At 41.1% G+C, this 22018-nt stretch overlaps 1 protein-coding gene across 2 annotated transcripts in view; it reads left to right on the plus strand.

The window, feature by feature from the left end:
• Positions 1 to 22018, plus strand: part of LOC127435605 (chemokine-like protein TAFA-5) — an 88454-nt gene that overhangs the window by 40926 nt on the left and 25510 nt on the right. For both annotated transcript variants that reach the window (XM_051689190.1, XM_051689191.1), the window contains exon 2: positions 12381 to 12530. In XM_051689190.1, the coding sequence (XP_051545150.1) occupies positions 12381 to 12530 (150 nt within the window). The remainder of the gene's footprint in view (positions 1 to 12380; positions 12531 to 22018) is intronic.

A 22018-nucleotide genomic window follows, 5' to 3' on the forward strand; every position in this document is an offset into this window, starting at 1 on the left:
TATTGTTAAATTGGTTCATTCTGAATGAAAAATGCTGAAATATCATTCTTCAGTTCTACCAGGCTGATCACACTGTAAAATTGGCGACAGAAGGTCGAAAGTTCTGCTGCTGAAATCTGTCTGTGCCTACCGAAACTGTAACTAATTTCAGTTACAGCAACAATGGCTATGTGGTTGAAAATATGGTTCCTCTGATTTAATTTTTTATTTTATTTTATTTTTTTAGCCTATTCAGAATGCACAATTAATACATTTTGAGATATATACACGATATATATACAGTATGTCAAATATCATCAACAGGTTAAAATGTATCAAGATACAGTATAACTGTTAGATAACAGATAGCTACACTACCTGTCAAAAGTTTTGAAACGCTTGACTGAAATGTTTCTCATGATCTTAAAAATCTTTTGATCTGAAGGCGTGTGCTTAAATGTTTGAAATTAGTTTTGTAGACAAAAATATAATTGTGCCACCATATTAATTTATTTCATTGCAAAACAAAGTTTTTGAAATTGATGACTTGGACCAAATAATAAAGAAAAGCAGCCAATAAGTGCCCAACATACATGGGAACTCCTTCAATACTGTTTAAAAAGCATCCTGGGGTGATACGTCAAGAAGTTGGTTGAGAAAATGTCAAGAGTACATGTCTGCAAATTCTAGGCAAAGGGCGACTACTTTGAAGATGCTAAAATGTAACACAGTTTTTATTTATTTTGGATTTTGTTTAGTCATAACATAATTCCCATAGTTCTATTTATGTTATTCCATAGTTTTGATGACTTCACTATTATTCTAAAATGTGAAGAAAAACATTATAATAAAGAATAAGTGTTTCAAAACTTTTGACCGGTAGTGTATATCGCCCAGCCCAATTCCACCCACATCATTGCTCTCATTTCCTGCGAGTCACTTTAGAATTATATTATGTGATGATGTAATCATGAAATATCTGCCCTGTCAGTGTCAACAATTTCACTTTATTCAAGGCATTATTCAAATGCGAGTCTTTTAAAGACAGAAAGAACAGACACACACATATTGGAACAGACAGTAGAGCGATGCCTTGTGAGTTTTGTAACACTGAGGCATGCTGATATTTGATTTCACGAGAGAGGGGGAGACAATGAAAAATGATGTTCTGGAAAAGAGAGTAAAATCAGACAGAGGGAGTGAAAAATCAAATCACTTCTTCAAAATGTTCCAATAATCACTGAAGCGCTCCAGCAACTCAGTTGCCCAAAATAGATCATATTGAAAGTTTGCTCGTTGTATAAGTCAAGTGAAGCTTGCAACAGGGTCAACTGGAGAACTTCTCTTCACATTTTTCCGACAAGCTCCGGAATTTTTTTTCTCAGTTTTAAACTCAGACTGAAATATAGGGTGTACTAAAAGGTGCTTTGCATCCTGATTAATCTGAGAGAGAGAGAGAGAGAGAGAGAGAGAGAGACAGAGACTTCATGTGCCTCAGAAAGTTATGGCTGTATTTTGCTTGCTGCCTGGGGCAAACAGATTTTCAACTCTGCCAATAATTTTTTTTTTTTTTTTAAATATATATTTATGTATTTGTAGACATGGAAAAAAGCTAAACCAGCTTGGGTGCACTTTTACCATTCACTAGCTCTGTATTGATGGCTTGTCTTTGGCAGTGGAAGTGCCATCCATTATTGTTTGTGTTGGCGCTCATGCATATTTGATCAGTTTAACAGTTTCACACACTGTAGATCAAACTTGTGCTGGATAAATATACATACATGCAGGTATTTTTACATGTCAATAATCCAGCTGGCAACTGTATCAAGATGAGAAGATGCTATAATCCATCATTTACTATAGACATACAGGTTCATATAGCATGTAAATATTACAGACTAACAGTAAAAATATGGTCCAGTTGCAAGGCAATAGTATAGTAGTACAGTTTACTAATATAGTAGCACTACTAAGTAGCAACACTTCTTTTGGCACCATAAGGCTTTTTTCTGTAGTAAATGTCTCTATCTGCTAGGGCTGGGTGATTAATCAAATTTTATTTTCAATTACGATTTTGGCTTCCAACGATTATGAAAACAAGAAAATCGAGATAAAATGATTATTGTGCCGCATTCTGTTTCGCAATGAAACACCCCAGCGTTATATCTTTAAAGCATCCTTTATTAAATATCAAATAATAAGGAAGCGGGTTATGAAAATAAACTCAGAAACGGGCATTTCTCTGTGCATTCAGCGCCGCCTCTATGAGTTGCGTGAAGTGATCGTGGAAGAGATTGAATCTTCTCCCGGCTGATGCACACTCTGGTGCAAGGACACTCGTCTCTCGTGCGCATTTGCTGCAGCTAGATTATAACATGATGGCTCGCGATGTAGTGAATCATAATATATGTGTCACGTTCACTGTGTGTATCTTATCATGAAGAAAATCTGTGATACACAGCTCTATTAAGAAGAGAAAGTTTGTTTTTTGTGAGTTAAAGATGGATCGAAGTGGGCATAAAGGTGAGAGAATGTAGTCTTAGCCCATTATTCACTGGAACAAAATACATTTTTGATTAGTCTTTTCTGGCTTGTTTTCCAAAATAATATCTAAAACTCATTTAAAACAATGTACATTTACTTTAGGAGCTATACTGCAGAAGAAAAATACAATATTTAATCAGAACTCAACATTAACGGTTGTCCGGGACAAGTGGATTTTTGAAGGGGCAGGTGAAAGAGAATTTAACTTGCCCAACTGGTCAAGCAGACTGATTAAAACGTCAATAACAAAAAAATAACATATGTTAGGCTATTTATAGCCTAGGCCTTTAAAAGTTAATATTCTTATTCTGCTGTTGAAAGTGTTAATGTATAGCCTTTATTGTACATGGTAGATCTTGCTGCAATAACATGATGAAAATGTAGATTCCATAGAAGTGTGAGCACCCCTGCTGTAAATGATGGTGATGGTGGCTTTCCTTTATTTGACTACCATACGTAACATAAAATAATTATCATGACAATAGCCTCCTCCCCTATACAGTGCAGTTTACATTTCAAGTTCAAGGAAATCCACTGTTAAAAAGACAAGTTTTTTTTAAAAAAGTAAAAAAAATGCATGATGTTTCCAAAGTCAATGAGTAATCGTGTTAAAAAATTGTGATCTCAGTATTGACCAAAATAATCATGATTATGATTTTTGCCATAATAGAGCAGCCCTACTATCTGCAGTGTTGTCAGGGTTTAAAGGGTTTATTTCACAAAGCGCCTACAATGGGCATGTGAGCGTCGGAACTGGACCTTGGAGCAGTGGAAGACAGTTGTCTGGTCCGATGAGTCCCGTTTTCTTTTACTTCACGTGGATGGCCGTGTATGTGTGTGCCGTTTACCTGGGCAATATTCTGCTGGAAAAACCCTGTGTGGATGTCAATTTGACATGTGCCAACTACCTTAACATCGTTTCAGATGAGGTACACCCCTTCATGGCAATGGTATTCCCTGATGGCAGTGGCCTCTTTCAGCAGGATAATGCACCCTGCCACAATGCACACATTGTTCGGGAATGGTTTGAGGAACATAGTGAAGGGTTCAAGGTGTTGTCCTGGCCTCCAAATGCATATTAGGCAGGTGGTCATAATATTTTGGCTCATCAGTGTATATACTCTAACATTCAGAACTCAAAAATTCCTCCCCAGTCTAAAAAGAGCATTTAATGAAACTAAGCTGAAAAAACAAGTCATTCGTAATTAGTTTTTTTTTTTTTTAACTACCACAAAAGGAAAATTCTGTCATCACATATTGGGCGTTCAGAAACTGTGCCACCCAGTAAAGGTGAGTTAAAAAAGAAGGAATAAGATAGATCAGTGATTCTCAAATATTTTTTTTGGTCACTTCTCCCTTTTGGACCCCATCCCCTAACCTACATCCCATTCTGATGAAAAAAAATAAAAAAAATAAAATAAAATAAATAAATAAATAAAAAGCATGATTTAAAAACATTGTCTGCATTTTCTGTCATGTCACTTTCTGATGAACAACAAAAAGTGTAATTTAAATAATACAATGAAAACTGCATGCTTTCTTACAGTTTTCACTGTCTTGCTGAATAATGAAAAATTACTCTTCATAAAAAAAAAACAATCTTAATTTTTTTCACTTTTTGTCACATTGTTCTGCTATTTTCTGTATACTTTCTATTACAAAAATCAAGAATTTTCATTATATACATTTTAAATGATCTGAAAATAGAATAAATAAATGAATGCTGCTTTGCAGGAGCAATGTTAAAGGAATAGTTCACAGAAACTACAAATGCTGTCGTCATTTACTCACCCATTAAGTCGTTCCAAACCATTATGACTTTTTTCATACATTAAACACATGGATGAGGGATGAGAGGATAGTGATTGTTACTATCAAGCTCCAAAAGCGCATAAAAGCACCATAACTGTCGTCCATATCACTCATGTGCTTTATTTCAAGTCTTCTGAAGCCATACAAAAGCATTGTGTCAGGAACAGACTAAAATGCACCTTAATTCACAAAAAAATCTTCCCCTTAACCCATTTAGATCTTGAGTGCATGTGAGAAAGTCTTTTATGGGAGTGCATTTGACACCATAAGATGAAAAAAACTGCACAAACTTCATTAGTTTACTTTCGTAACCTCCGTTCCCTGATGGAGGGAACGAGACGTTGTGTCGATGTAGTGACACTAGGGGTCACTCTTGGGAGCCCCAGACACCTCTGCTTTTTTTAAAAAAGGCCAATGAGAATTGGTGAGTGGAATTTGCATGCCACTCCCCTGGACAAACGGGTATAAAAGGAGCTGGTATGCAACCACTCATTCAGGTTTTGTGCTGAGGAGCCGAGACCAGGTCCCGGCCATTTCAGTGGGTAGTTCAGCATTGTGGCAAGAGAGACACAACGTCTCATTCCCTCCATCAGGGAACAGAGGTTATGAAAGTAACTAGGATGTTCCCTATCTGTCACTCACTCAACGTTGTGTCGATGTAGTGACACTAGGGGTCCCTATACAAAACGCCACAACTAGCTGATCTGTGTTGCGTGAACTGGCGGTGTGTGACGGGCAGACTGCTGTGTGCCTTGTAGCCAGCACACCAGGCCTTCACGTAACCTCCCCCAATGCTCTTATGAGTGTCGAACGGTCCATCAGGAACAAGTCGACTGTCCAACTATAGGGACAGGCTAGCCCAGCCGAAGCCTCTTTTCCCTCTCTTTTCTCCCCAAAAAGAGCGGAATTTGCTAACTGACTGGGAGCCATAAGTGTCTGCGTCGGGGGGTGTCCCACCTCGCCCAAAAAGGGTGGGGGGGGGGGGGTATTTTGAGTGGAATATGTCACATGGTCTTACCGAGTCTTGTCGGAAGTATGTCATGTGGAGAGGTCCCATGGTAGGTCCTACCCAAAGGGGGAGGAGTTTCTACAGAGCATGGCGACCGGGGGCAGAGGGGCCTCTGCCCAAGGAAGATGCAGTTTGCCATCAGGGAAACAATTTCGCGGAAGATATCACATGGGGTCGCCTTCGGGGAACCAGCACATGTGGAGCACCTACCTCAGTTCAAGGGCTCATTAGTGCATGTACTGGGCCAGTCAGCGAGTTTCTCCACAAACTCAGCTGCCAGAGGGCTAAGGAGGAAAGTCATCCAGGGATCACTGTCTGTGAACACGACTCAAGGAAGGGGAAAGGCACTATGTGCAAGCGGTATACCCAGTCAGTTGTCCCGGAACTTACCTGCTCGTGCCTGCCAATACACAAGACGAGACCGGCTCAACCCGGAGATTGTAGAACCTTGCAAAGGTGTTGGGTGTTGCCCAGCCCACTGCTCTGCAGATGTCTGCCAAAGAGGCGCCACTGGCCAGGGCCCAGGAGGCCACCACACTCCTGATGGAGTGGGCTCGTAACCCTGCAGGGGGTGGCACATCCTGAGCCTGATATGCCATCGTGATGGCGTCGATGACCCAGTGGGTGATCCTCTGTTTGGAGACAGTGCTTCCTTTCCGCTGTCCACCAAAGCAGACAAAGAGCTGCTCGGAGCTTCTAAGGCTCTGCGTGCGATCCAAATAGATGTGTAAATCTCACACCGGACACAGCAATGCCAAGGCTGGGTCTACCTCCTCCTGGGGCAGTGCTTGCAGGTTTACCACCTGATCCCTAAAAGGAGTCGTGGGAACCTTGAGCACATAGCCCGGTCGGGGTCTCAGGATCACGTGAGAGTAACCCGGACTGAACTCCAGGCATGATTTGCTGACAGAGAATGCCTGCAGGTCCCCTACCCTTTTGATGGAAGTGAGCGCAGTCAGGAGGGCAGTCTTCAAAGAGAGTGCCTTAAGCTCAGCTGACTCCAAGGGCTCAAAGGGAGCTCCCTGTAGACCCCGAAGGACTACAGAGAGGTCCCATGAGGGGACGAGGTGCGGTCTGGAGGGATTCAACCTCCTAGTGCCTCTCAGAAACCTGATGATCAAGTCGTGCTTCCCCAGATACTTACCATCTACTGCATTGTGATGCGCCGAAATAGCGGCTACATACACCTTCATGGTGGAGGGGGACAGCTGCCCCTCCAGCCTCTCCTGCAGGAAGGAAAGCACTGATCTGACTGAGCATCTCTGGGGGTCTTCGCATCGGGAAGAACACCACTTAGTGAACAGATGCCACTTCAAGGCATACAGGCGCCTTGTAGAGGGAGCTCTAGCCTGAGTGATCGTGTCTACCACCACAGGTGGTAGGCCACTTAGGTCTTCCACGTCCTGTTCAGGGGCCAGATGTGGAGATTCCAGAGGTCTGGTCGCAGGTGCCAGATGGTGCCCCGTCCCTGAGAAAGAAGGTCCTTCCTCAGGGGAATTTGCCTTGGGGGGGGCTGTTTTGAGGAGCATGAGATCTGAGAACCACGTCTGGGTGGGCCAGTAGGGTGCTACTAGGATGACCTGCTCCTCGTCCTCCCTGACCTTGCACAGGGTCTGTGCAAGCAGGCTCACTGGGGGAAATGTGTATTTGCATAGTCCAGGGGGCCAGCTATGTGCCAGCACATATATACCGAGGGGTGCCTCGGACAGGGCGTACCAGAGCGTGCAGTGGGAGGATTCCCGGGAAGCAAACAGGTCTGCCTGTGCTCGACCGAATCGACTCCGAATCAGCTGGACCACCTGAGGGTGGAGTCTCCACTCTCCCCTGAGGGCAACCTGACATGACAGCGCGTCCGCTGCGGTGTTGAAGTTGCCCGGGATGTGAGTGGCTCATAGCAACTTGAGGCGCTGCTGACTTCAGAGGAGGAGACGGCGGGCGAGTTGTGACATGCAATGGGAACGTAGACCACCTTGGTAGTTGATGTATGCTACCGATGCTGTGTTGTCCGTCCGGACCAACTGCTTGCCCTGGATCAATGGCCGAAACCTCTGCAAGGTGAGCAGTACTGCCAACAACTCTAGGCAGTTCATGTGCCAACGCAGCCGTGGGCCAGTCCAGGAGGTGGCGGCTGTGTGCCCATTGCATACGGCACCCCAGCCCATCTTGGAGGCATCTGTTGTAACCACGACATGCCTGGAGATCTGCTCTAGGGGAACCCCTGCCCGTAGAAATGTAAGGTCAGTCCACGGGCTGAAGAGGCAGTGACAGATCGGCGTGATGGCCACGCGATGTGTCCCGTGGCGCCATGCCCATCTCAGGACTCGAGTCTGAAGCCAGTTGTGAAGCGGTCTCATATGCATCAACCCAAGCGGTGTGGCCACCACTGAGGATGCCATATGCCCCAGGAGCCTCTGAAAAAGTTTCAGTGGAACCGCTGCTCTCCGTCTGAACGCCTTCAGACAGTTCATCACCGACTGTGCGCGCTCGTCTGTGAGGCGTGCTGTCATCGAGACTGAGTCCGACTCCAGACTCAGAAAAGAGATGCTCTGAACCGGGGAGAGCTTGCTCTTTTCCCAGTTGACCCGAAGCCCCAGTCGGCTGAGGTGCCGGAGCATGAGGTCCCTGTGTGTGCACAGCAACTCTTGAGAGTGAGCTAGGATGCGGATGCCCACTTCCCTTAGCGGGGCAAGGGCAGCCTCTGCGACCTTCGTGAAGACGCGAGGGGACAGGGACAGGTCAAAGGGGTGGACCTTGTACTGGTACGCCTGGCCTTCGAAGGCAAACTGCAGGAAGGGTCTGTGTCGAGGTAAGACCGAGACGTGAAAGTACGCGTCCTTCAGGTCTACCGGCGTGAACCAATCTTGATGCCGGATGCTCGCTAGACAAAAGCGCTCGAGCGGAGCAAGCGAGTGTGCTGGGGAATGGGAGGTCCGTGGGGAGATACCCGGCAGAGGTGGTCCCATTGAGGTCCCCAAATCGCCCCCAGTGCTAACCGGCACGGCCTCATACTCGTAGGTAGAAGGACCAAGGCGGGGAGCCGCTGGGGTGGCTTGCTTTATTACGAATGCAAGCTGTGACCGCAACGTTGCTATGGTCATGTTCTCGCAGTGAGTACAAGACCCATCCACGAACGATGTCTCCACATGGGCAGCGCCCAGGCACGAAAGACAGCGATCATGGCCGTCAGAAGCAGAGAGATATCGGCCGCAACCAGGAATAAAAAACAGACGGAAAGGCATCTTTAAAAAGACGTTCCGTGTGTGCCGCTCTTTTAGAAAGAAAATGTACTCTTTTTTTTAGAATATACTCTTTTATTTGTTTCTACCGAAGTGCCCAGGGGTGTTCTCTGTGCTGTAGAATCCAGCAGATGAGGTGAATGAACTTTCACGGATGAATTCAGATTCAATGAATAGAACCGCTCGGCTCCGAAGAGAAAATCTGAATGAGTGGTTGCATACCAGCTCCTTTTATACCTGTATGTCCGGGGGAGTGGCATGCACATTCTCATTGGCCTTTTTTCAAAAAAGCAGAGGTGTTTGGGGCTCCCAAGAGTGACCCCTAGTGTCACTACATCGACACAAAGTTGAGTGAGTGACAGATAGGGAACAGATATTACCATTTTAAAGTCCAGTTGAAATTGTGATGGATTTCTTACTGGATCTGTGATAATGTAACATAAAAATTATATTCAGACTCACATTCCTAATGGATATACCTTGCCCATGGCAACCATACTCTTTAATACCAGCAGAAGTGTTTAGATTTATATGCATTTGTCCTGTAGGCAATAGCAAAGCAATTATGACGATTGTGACAGACTGCCTGTTGAAATCTTGGCAAAGGATAACCTAATTATACACATAAACCATTTCTTTGTGAGGGGGATGCAGAGGCATCCCAGTGAAAAAGCGGGAATAATCATAATTTAAAATAACCGCTCTGTCAGGAGGTTGCTTGCTGCTTTCTTAGCCATCTGTCTGGACTTATGGTGGGATTTGTAGAAGATCTGCAGTTCACCCTGATGCATCAAGGTTTTTTCCACTGACATATCACCACTAAGACATGATTCACCATCACAGGTCCATATCCAGTGTATTGTGCTGGCTTGATGAGGCTATGTATGTAGATTACTGTTTATGCAGGTGCAGGATAAGAGGAACATTGAACAATGGCTGCAGTGTGTATGTTCAGCAGAACTTGGTCCCAATCAGTCTGCTGACAAGTGTGATGCCTCAGACTACAATTTTAGTAGGAAAACTAACAGCTCAGCACCATAAAAATCTATTTATTCTGTTGAAGCTTCAAACATAAAGTACTGAGGTGCTTAGCCAAACAACACCCTTGCAACCACTCAGATTACCTTAGCAACTGCACAGCAATGCACTTAAATCACTCAGAACACCTTAGTAACCACTTAGAAATGCCATAGCAACCACCTGGGACAGCCTAGCTACACCCTTGCAACCACCCAGAACACCCTAGCAATTGCACAGCAGTGCACTTAAATTACTCAGAATGCCTTAGTAACCACTTAGCAGCACCCAAGGAACCACTCAGAACACCCTAACAACTACACAGCAACACACTTTAACTCAGAACACTTTAATAAGTAACTATTTAGCAACATCCTAGCAACCACCCAGAAGACCATAGCAAAATCTCTACACCCTTACAATCACCCAGAACACCCTAGCAACTACATAGCAACACACTTTAAAAAACTCAGAACACCTTAATAAGTAACCACTTAGCAACATCCTTGCAAACACCCAGAAGACTCTAGCTACAACTCAAACCCTTACAATCACCCAGAACACCCTAGCAACTACATTGCAACACACTTTAAATAACTCAGAAAACCTTAGTAAGTAACCATTTAGCAACACCCTAGCAACAACCCAGATGACCCTAGCTACAACCCTACACCCTTACAACCACCCAGAACACCCTAGCTAGAACTCTACACCCTTACAACCACCCAGAACACCCTAGCTACAATCCTACACCTTTACAACTACCCAGAACACCCAAGCAAAAACCCTACACCCTTACAACCACCCAGTACACCCTAGCTACAACCCTACACCCTTACAACCACCCAGAACACCCTAGCTACAACCCTACACCCTCACAACCACCCAGAACACCCTAGCTACAACTCTACACCCTTACAACCACCCAGAACATCCTAGCCACAACCCTATACCCTTACAACCACCCAGAACATCCTAGCCACAACCCTATACCCTTACAACCACCCAGAACACCCTAGCTACAACCTTGCACCCTCATAACCACCCACAACACCCTAGCCACAACCCTACACCTTCACAATCACCTAGAACATCATAACTACAACCCTACACTCTTACAACAACCCAGAACACCCTAGCTACACACTTACAACAACCCAGAACACCCTAGCCACAACTGTACAACCTCATAACCACCCAGAATACCCTAGCCACAACCCTACACTCTTACAACCACCCAGAACACCCTAGTCACAACCCTACACCCTTAGAACCACCCAGAACACCCTAGTTACACCCTACACCTTTATAACCACCCAGAACACCATAGCTACAACTCTTCACCCTTACACCTACCCAGAACACCCTAGCTACAACCCAACACCCTTGCAACCACTCAGATTACCCTAGCAACTGCACAGCAATGCACTTAAATCACTCACAACACCTTAGTAACCACTTAGAAATGCCATAGCAACCACCTGGGACAGCCTAGCTACACCCTTGCAACCACCCAGAACACCCTAGCAACTGCACAGCAGTGCACTTAAATTACTCAGAATGCCTTAATAACCACTTAGCAGCACCCAAGGAACCACCCAGAACACCCTAGCAACTACATAGCAACACACTTTAAATAACTCAGAACACCTTAGTAAGTAACCACTTAGCAACATCCTTGCAACCACCCAGAAGACTCTAGCTACAACTCAAACCCTTACAATCACCCAGAACACCCTAGCAACTACACAGCAACACACTTTAAATAACTCGGAAAACCTTAGTAAGTAACCACTTAGCAACACCCTAGCAACCACCCAGAAGACCCTAGCTACAACCCTACACCCTTACAACCACCCAGAACACCCTAGCTAGAACTCTACACCATTACAACCACCCAGAACACCCTAGCTACAATCCTACACCTTTACAACTACCCAGAACACCCAAGCAACAAACCTACACCCTAACAACCACCCAGTACACCCTAACTACAACCCTACATCCTTACAACCATCCAGAAAACCCTAGCAACTGCACAGCAACACAATTTAAATAACTCAGAACGCCTTAGTAAATAACACTTAGCAACACCCTAGCAACCACTCAGAAGACCCTAGCAACTACATAGCAACACACTTTAAATAACTCAGAACGCTTTAGTAAATAACACTTAGCAACACCCTAGCAACCACTCAGAAGACCCTAGCTACAACCCCACACTCTTACAACCATCAAGAACACCCTATCTGCAACCCTACACCCTTATAACCACCCAGAACACCCTAGCAACTACATAGCAACACACTTTAAATAACTCAGACACCTTAGTAAGTAAAAACCTAGCAACACCCTAGCAACCACCCAGAAGACCCTAGCTACAATCTTACACCCTCACAACCACCCAGAACACCCTAGTTACAACTCTACACCCTTACAACCACCCGGAACACCCTAGCTACAACCCTACACCCTTACATCCACCCAGAAGACCCTAGCTACAGTTCTACATCCTTACAACCACCCAGAACAACCTAGCTACACCCTTGCAACCACTTAGAACATTCTAGATACACCCTTGCAATCACCTAGAACAACACCCAAGCTACACCACATAGCAACACCCTGGCAACCACCCACAACATCCTAGCATTGTGCAGCAATTTTTTCTCGGGCAAACACCACTCTTCACACACTCATTTTTTTCTTTCTTAGTATATTTTAATCCTTGTGGTATTGCAAGCCCAGTTGACATTTGTTTTAACTCTATGTCCTATATTCAGGTCAGTTGGTGGCAGGTACATGTGAAATCGTGACCCTGGACAGGGACAGCAGTCAGCCAAGGAGGACCATTGCCCGACAGACAGCCAGGTGTGCCTGCAGGAAGGGCCAGATTGCCGGCACTACCAGAGCCAGTCCAGCATGTGTTGATGGTAAGAACGGGGGTGAGGTGGGAGGGTGCTCATCCGGCTTTGGTGCCACTGCCTCTAAACCCACCAGAACACCCATAGCTGGGCTTTCAGATTTGAGTCTGATCCTAGAGATTAAATTGCTCAGTGAGTGTAGCTGAAGTGTCACTCACAGGATTTAGATTGTTTCTGCAGGTTTCATCAGTGCTTGAGGTCATGTGTACAGAATGTTACAAAGTGCTGGACACTGGGGAAATTTAGAGTTTGTGGAGATTAGATCGGAGCTGCTGTGTGTTATTTAAATTGCAAACTTTGTGCAAACATAAATGACAAGTAAATATGAGTATTTTTGTATTAATTGTTTTGTGTATCATGTAATTCAAAGTGATTACTCACAATTTGTCACACAGAAGCAAATGGAGCCAGTTAATTGGACTAAGCTTAGTGCTTGGAAAGCTTTTTGAAACTATACTTTGCCACAAGCTATTTATTATTTAAAGTTTTGAAACTATAGTCAAGCTAATGTTTTAGTGTGGTTAGCTACACTACAAACTACTAATAAAAAGTAGCTAACTACTAGAGCCCGACCGATATGGGATTTTTGAGACTGATACGATACCGATTTTAGAGGGGGAAATTCACCGATTACCGATATGGTGGCCGATATAGTAAATTTTTGAGCTGGAATGAAAACAGACCTTTTCTATGTGGATTGTTCACTGATTTTGCACCGATATGACTATGCAAAGGTACTCAGAAGGCCGCTTCCTTAAATATTTTTATCAAAGAATATTTGACATTATTATTATACATTGTCAACAAATTCTAGAAATGAACACTGAGAAAATAAAGAATAAATAAAAATACAATAAATAGCTTAATAAATCAGTACTGTATGTTCAGTATCAGTCAGTTGCTGACCATTTAAATAAAGAATAAATAAAAATACAATAAATAGCTAAATGAACATCAGTACTGTATGTTTAGTATCAGTCAAATGCTGACCATTAAAATAAAGAATAAATTAAAATAAAATAAATAGCTAAATAAACATCAGTACTGTTTAGTATCAGTCAAATGCTGACTATTTTAATACTGCCAGTCAGTTAGGGGCAGGTTGTAAAACAAGAATCATTTACACCTGTCGAGATAAACAGCGGCAGCGGTGTTACACCGTATTCTGCTAGGCAAGTTCAGGGGGAACTTTCAATGGTGGAAAACCAGACTTCTAAATATTACATTTTATAAATGCAACGACTGGAATTGTTCGGTTGAAGGGGGTACCAAACTTTGAATTCTGAACTAAACAGTTTGGTGAATATATGTTTACTAACATAGCAAACAGATGTGATAAACATGAGTGACATGATTGTCAGGGACAGGGTTAACGTTATATTAGTTATATTGAAAAGGGAAAATGATGGGGTCATTGTTTATTAACTTTCCAGTATGTATTTCACAAACTAGTTAGCAACTTACTGAGAAGACACCGCTTAACTCCGCAACACTTAACTCCGCCCTGTCTGCAGAGCCACCATCAGCTCAGCTCTGTAAACAGTGGAGTCGGAGCGCACTCTGCTGGACAAACTACGTTATGACACCAATTCTAAAGCATTGTTTTCTGCATTATATGTTCTGAAAAAAGTTTTCATATCTGCGCATATCGGTAAACATATACCAGTGAAAGGCTAATATCGGCCAATAATATCAGTCAACTGATATATCGGTCGGGCACTCCTAACTACATTTAAGCTATTTAAGAGGACATTATGTTTTTAATAAGGATGTTGATTTAACACATTCATTAAGTGTGATTAATTATATAAAAAATAATGCATGAAAATTAATCATTTAATCAATTAATCATGCTCCCGGACAATAATAAGGAGTATTACTAAAATTGGAGCAATTCAAGCTTAATTTAGCACCTTTTTGTTTTTCTGAGTCCCAGTAAGTACAAATCCAGCTGTACAGGCAACAAATCATGCTTAACCGACAACAGACAGCACAAGATGAGGACACGTTCTTGATTTTAAAAACAGCTGGATGGAGCACAACTTCGAATGCAGGTGTCTTGAGATGTGTTTTTCTAAGATTCAAACTACATTTAACTTGACATAGTATCCTAAAAACATAGTGGTTATGGCATGCCACAACTAAAATGAGTCCTTAGAAAAGTTTTTAATGAGTCTGTTATATATATATCAGTGGCGGACCGTGCATTTTAAGTCTAAGCCTTCAGTGTGATTCATGCCATTAAGAAAACACAGTTTCACAATGAATGACACCCTACGCCTTTGGGCCTCATACATTATGTCGCAGCTAATAATACCAATTGACATTTTAAAAACATGTCCATGCACGAAAGCCAAAACTTGAAACGACACTTAATGCTCAAGCAAGCCTAATTTTAACTGCAGCCTGTTTTGTGAAATGAACGTCTCCCGAACAGATATTCAAAAATCATAATTTTTCATATGAATCTACCAAGGAGGTCTATAATACCTGGAAAATCTATCTAATAATATTTGCGATTTAAATGTTGCTTGTAATAAATTTCATTTCATCAGGGTACACGGTTATGCTGCGTTACATTCAAGTTGGATGTGGGATATTCCTACTTGAGATCTCCGACCATAAATGCATTCTATTCCCTGATATTTGGAACTGCATTGCTCCCGTTAGCTTAGCAGGGGTTTGAGATGTCTCCTAGCAACCCAACTGATAAACAATGCTGCAGAGCTAGCATTTATGCTTCAGGTGTACGATTATCAAAAGAGATTATAATGTTTTAAACACCTGTTTCTGCAGGCGTTTGTTAAACTAGCTTTAATATCATGTAATGTGGAAACAAACTCATTTATCGATATTACTTAATAAAGTGAATGTTTATCACATACTTTGTATATCTCCCTGAGTGTCGACGTGTTTGTGTGACATCATGCACCTGCATTTCGGAGAGTTGAGAATTTCTGCACGAGCCTACAGGTTGTAATTCTGACTTAAAGATGCATTCCATTGCACTTTTCCTTGTAGGAAGTTGTAAAATCCGACTTACTGAGTTGAATGGAACGCAGCACTACTTTTCAAAACTTGATCTGACACTGTATGCTCAAGCAGCCTAATTTACACTTAGAAAAATTCTGATGTTGCTATAACAATGCAAAAAGCACTTACCAATTTGCTTGAAGTGAAAATCAGTCCTCCTTTCCTGTTTAATAAATTAAGCAATCACACAATCATGCAGAACATCTCTTGTTTGTAAATCCATAAGGATCTCTTTCTCAAAGGCAATACCAGCAGTGATGACAGCTGACTCATCAGACAGCTTGATCTCGCGCTCTTCGCTTTCAAATTACGTACATCACTTAAAGCGTGATTGCGTCACTCAAGGCCAGCTAGAAGGCCTCGACCGGGACATATCCTAAAGACCACACCCACCAAGAACAAATAAATCAATCTGATTGGCTGATGAATCTGACAGTCTGACTTTAGTTGCTCATTCATTTGCACTGTTGAGGGATTTTGAAGAAATTCTGAAGGCCTGACGGGGTGGAGCTCAAACTCACGTGCTGCTTTGGGCATGCGATTTGTGAAACAGTTGTCACACTTTGCTTGTAAACATCAAGGAATAAATTCTCTATTTATTTTTTATAATCTTTGTTTGTAGGTTAATTAAGAGTGGAAAGCGATTAAAAATACATAGGCAAAAAGGTGTTTGAGAATGAAAGGATGAAAAATATGTATTTATTTGGCATGTTAGGCCAGCAGAGAAGGCTTTGCTGGCCCTGAGAAATCGCCACTGATTTTTTTCACATTTTGTTATGTTGCAGCCTTATGCTAAAATATTTTTTTTTTCACATCAATCTACACTCCATACCCCATAATGACAAAGCAAAAACCGGATTTTTGATAACTTCAAATTTATTAAAAAGAAAAACTAATATATCACATTGACATAAGTATACAGACTCTTTGCTATGACACTTGAAATTTAGCTCAGGACCATCCCATTTGTCTGGATCATCTTTGAGATGTTTCTACACTTTGATTGGAGTCCACCTGTGGCAAATTCAATTGATTGGACATGATTTGGAAAGGCACACAACTATCTATATAACGTCTCACAGCTGAAAATGCATATCAGAGCAAAAACCAAGCCATGAGGTCAAAGGAACTGCCTGCAGAGCTCAGAGACAGGACTGTGATGAGGCACAGATATGGGGAAGGCTACAAAAAAATCTCGGCTGCATTGAAGGTTCCCAAGAGCACAGTGGCCTCTTAAATGGCCGCCCTGCCAAACTGAGCAATCAGACAAGAAGGGCGTTGGTAAGAGAGGTGACCAAGAACCCGATGGTCACTCTGGTTGAGCTCCAGAGATCATGTGTGGAGATGAGAGAAACTTGCAGAAATACAACCATCACTGCAACACTCCACCGATTTGGGCTTTATAGCAGAATGGCCAGGCAGAAGCCTCTCCTCATTGCAAGACACATAAAAAAACAAGATAAAGGACTCTCAGACTGTGAGAAACAAGATTCTCTGGTCTGATGAAACAAAGATTGAACTGTTTGACCTCAATTCCAAGCGTCATATCTGGAGGAAACCAGGCACTGCTCATCGCCTGCGCAATACCATCCCAACGGTGAAGCATGGTGGTGGTAGCATCATGCTGTGGGAGTGTTTTTCAGTGGCATGGACAGGGGAACTGGTCAAGGTTGAAGCAAAATACAGATATCCTTAATGAAAACAGAGCACTCAGACTGGGCTGAAGGTTCACACAGCAAAGACAATGCAAGAGTGGCTTAGGGACAACTCTGTGAATGTCCTTGAGTGGCCCAGCCAGAGGCCGGACTTGAACCCAATCGAACATCTTTGGAGAGACCTGAAAATGGCTGTAGTGGCTTGAGAGGATCTGCAGAGAAGAATGGCAGAAAATTTCCAAATTCAGGTGTGCAAAGCTTGTCGCATCATACCCAAAAAGACTTGAGACTGTAATCGCTGCCAAAGGTGCTTCAACTAAGTTCTGAGTTAATGGTCTGTATACTTATGCCAGTGTGATATTTCAGTTTTTTCTTTTTAATAAATTTTCAAAGTTATAAAAAATCATGTTTTTGCTTTGTCATTATGGGGTATGGAGTATAGATAATTCAAGGCATTTTAGCATAAGTCTGCAACATAACAAAATGTGAAAAAATATGAAGCGGTCTGAATTCTTTCTGAATGCACTGTATGTATAATTATTCATGCTACTGAAAAATGCAGTTCTCTGTCCACATTGCCGTTTTCAAGCATTTTACAAAGTGTTCTTGTCCACACATATGAAAATGCTTAAATCCCCTTACTATGCATGCAAAAAATTGCCGTTCTGTGTACGGTTTGAAATGCAATTGTCCTCGTGTTCCGTCGCCAGACAGCAATTCGGAGTAAACTGCCCGTCGCCTTTGAAGATATGCGATATGAAGGCTGTACAAAATAACCTTTATCTTTAAAAATGATATAAAAGTGAATATCAACAACGCCACTATAACATGAGCTGCCATCATTATTGTTTTTGGTTGAATGGATCACATGACTGCATCTTATGACATCAAAAACATAATCGTTTTCAGATATCTCAGTTTCCCCTGTCTACACTGCAAAACAAAGACGGCAATTTCAAATCTATCCACTTGAGAGAGCATTTTCTAAAAGCTCAGTTTTGGCTGTCAAAAATGACGTCTCAGTGTGGACGGAAGGCCACGTAGAGATAAAGATGCGTTTTCAAACGAAAACGTATTAGTGTGGCCATGGCCTAAGTTAGTAGCGTTAGTTTTTTTAGTTAGTTACTCACCAACATTGATGATAAAAGACACCAATGTTTAATAAAAAGTTTCATTTATTATAAAAAATAATCAAAACAAACAATTCTTCCACCTCATAATATATTTCATTATCTAACTGTTGTTTGCATTTGCTAAGCCATGTAGTAGAATTGTACGTATTCTAGGTGTGCGTTCATAGTCATTTTATAATAGTTTTAAATGCGGCTCATCCAATTAGAACTGACAATTGAAGCAATCTCCAAATATGAAAAATATATCATATTTTACATTTGCAGTTTTTACAAGTATATTTGTTACTTTCCTCTTTTCCTTGATTTGGTTCTTTATAGGTTTGCTTGCACTGGTTTTCAGTGTGGCCTGCACTTATCTTCATGTGGTCATGTGTTTGCTTTCCTTTAGTTGTTGCTGTGACACCCATGTAATTTCAAGACATATTTTGTAAGGTAGGAGTTTCTTCATGGCCAGATGAAAGTAGGTACTCTTGAGTAATTACTTTTGAAAGACACGGTCCTCCATGTTTCTGCGACCTTACATCACCCATAGTGGGCTACTCTGTTGTGGGCTTAATATCACATGTCCATCAATTGGTAATCAAGGCTTAAATATATTTGATAAAAATGCAGGAATGAATTAGCATAGGGTCTGGTAAACAAAGATATATACAAATGTGCAAATAGCATAGAAGGACAATAAAAATGCAAATTACAAAGGAAAACAATGTTCAAACAAAATCAGGCTTTTTTTTTCTATTCCAAGGCTGCATGTCAGTAATTTTTCATTGCTGTTATTGGCAAATGATGCCATGGCTTAAGAAACAAAATTGACAATAAAAATCAGTCACTCAGTGTTGGCATTTTCTAACAAGATAGCTGGATAAAATTGTTCACCAGTACAAGCACAGGTCGAGAGGCTTTGGCCTTTCAAAAATGCAGTTATTTCATAACAACCCATACATTCTTTTGTTGAGATGCAATTTTAAACATTATAAGAACAATCTGTGTATTTAATTGACAATTTACCCCCTGACTGTGAATATAGGATAAATTAGACATGTTTTTCTTGAGCTTAATACAGGGTATCCACGGGTATCCAGTTTATCCATTAAATCAATTTGGTGAAAAATAAGGCCATTAAAAGTATTAAAAAGTATTAAATTACAATACCTGAGGTAATATTTTTTTATTGTTTGAACATTTCCCTCCTTGGTTCGTAAGGTTGAATGAAACCTTAAGAATGAATACCTTTCATGCCTCGCAGATAGCAGAGAATAGAGTGGGCGTGCAGTTTTCATGTGTACATTCAGTGTACATATGCGCTCTGATCCCATGAGTGCTGCTCTGGGGCTCAAGATATTCCCCATTCATTTTCTCCATTGTCATTTCAACATTAACAGACTGGGTGATTACATGAGTGAAGACACATTTCTGTAAGTTGTACCATATCTTTCAGCATACCCTCAGAGTTTAATTTATGCTTTTTTTTTTTTGTACTATAAGTTGGAGAGAGAGCGCGCAGTGCCCCACTTTGTTTGAATCGCCAGCTACCGCAATCTGTCACACGCACCATTAAAGAGTATAAATACCAGGGACTAAAAATGAAATGTTTTTCATTTCAGTTCATTCTGAGCAAAAACGGTTCAGAAGTTCCGCAGCCTCCTTTCCAAATGGTTACCGGTTAGAACAAAATAAAAGAACGGTTAATAACATTCTTTTTAAAATGACAATACTCTGCGCTATAAGGGGTGGGTAAAATACCAATTGCAGTGTTGCCAGATCTTGCAAATGAAACAAGCTACATGGTCTGGAAAAACAAGTCTAAAATTAGCCACTTGCCTCACTAAAATAAGCAAAAATAAGCAATTCATTTTTTTTCCTGTGTGGTGGATTTATCGTTACAGAAATCACAACAAGCAGTTATACAGTCAAGTATAATTTTATTTACAGATCTGCTTCTCAGTCAAATCCCGGCAGCATCAAATCTGTATTAATGCATCATATCTAACAGTAATTCAGAGAAGACTTGGAAACAACTGAGAAATGTACTTTTTACCTCTAATAATGTTTTCCTTGTATATGAATTAGCCGTGCATGTACATTTTGTAATTATACATTGTTGTTAAAAAGGTCTTCGTTCAGAGAATGCAACATCCACAACGGGCAATTAGAAATATGTGTTGTAGCCATTCCCTTCACGATCAAAGCACGTTTCATTTTTTTGGGCAACATGAAGTGGTGTAGTACCTAAAATTTACTGTGATAAACCCTTTGGTCTTTGGTTTCATTAAAAAATTATCGGAACAAAATTAACTGGTTATAACCGGTTACCAGCATTTAAAAATAACGTTTTCACTCCAGAACAATTGAAAATCACTTTGTTCTGGTTTTCGGTTATGTTCTGCTAAAAATTGCATTCGTTTTCGTTTTTCGTTCCTGGAACCGTTTTTAGTCCCTGGTAAACACAACATTTATTGTTTGAATTTCGAGATAACAGAGACATGATTTAAAAGCTTCAACTAAAATCGTGTTTCTCCAAAAAATGACATCTGACTCAAATGATGGAGTGTGACACAATTTGTACATCTCTAGCTGTAACTGGAGCTGTCCTGTGCTTTCACTCTGCGTTGGTTCGTGTGTAGATAATGAGACGAGATGCCGGTGACATAATTCTTCAAAATAAAAGTCCCACATTGAATTAACTCATTTTGAAATTAATACGAACATGAATTAGTGTAAAAAGTTAGTCAAATATTTTACAACACAGATTATTTTAGGATATCACACGTTATGGTGAAATTAACTTTATATTCTGAAGCTTTTTATTTAAAAAAATACAAATAATTGAAAATGAGTATTAATATCTGCTACATCGATAATGGTAAAACTTTACATATTAAACGCAGTCTATATGCAATTTGGAACAAAAGACAGCTATGTTTGTGATATTTGGAGAATATATATCTGATATCTGGTGGAAGCGCTTTCCACCTCTGAGAATATGAATGATATGAAGAACGACTTTGTGACACGTTGCAAAGGAACCACCAGGCGTCGCTCATTCTTAGATAGCAGGGAGCGAGAGGAGACATAGACCTGGAGGAGTGAATTAAAGTAAGAGGGTGCTGTTCCATTGAATGTCCTGAAGGTCAGAGTCAAAGTCAAGTTATTATACAAATTTAAAAACATGACACAGTATCACAGAAAAGAAGATGACAGTGCTTAACCAGATTTAAAATGTGGAACAATGTAAACTGTTAAATAAATACTGCCATTCCCACCTAAATAATGGCTCCAAGTCTGCCAAAATAAAAGCTCAAAGTGAAGGTGAAGTAAATACTACAGAAATATATTACTATTATATAAAAACAAATCTAATCATCAAAACTATTAAAAATTACATTTTATATAATAATAATAAACTTGAAAGTAACCCACAATGATAATATTTTTAATAATATAATAAAATAAAATTCAAATGGGTTCCAAAAAAGTGAGTGAAATTGTACTGTAATTTTTGCACAGACTGTTAATCCACAAAAATGTTTTAGTAAAAATATATGTTGGTAAATACTGCTTTTTATTAGGCCAACTGAATTGCTGTATTGGTGCAAATAAATAAACAGCAACTGATTCATTGCAGGCTGAAGTTATGTGGTGTCTCAGAACAGTGATAAAGCACCACTCATTTAGG

Source organism: Myxocyprinus asiaticus, chromosome 46 (genome assembly GCF_019703515.2).
Source record: "Myxocyprinus asiaticus isolate MX2 ecotype Aquarium Trade chromosome 46, UBuf_Myxa_2, whole genome shotgun sequence".
NCBI lineage: Eukaryota > Metazoa > Chordata > Actinopteri > Cypriniformes > Catostomidae > Myxocyprinus > Myxocyprinus asiaticus.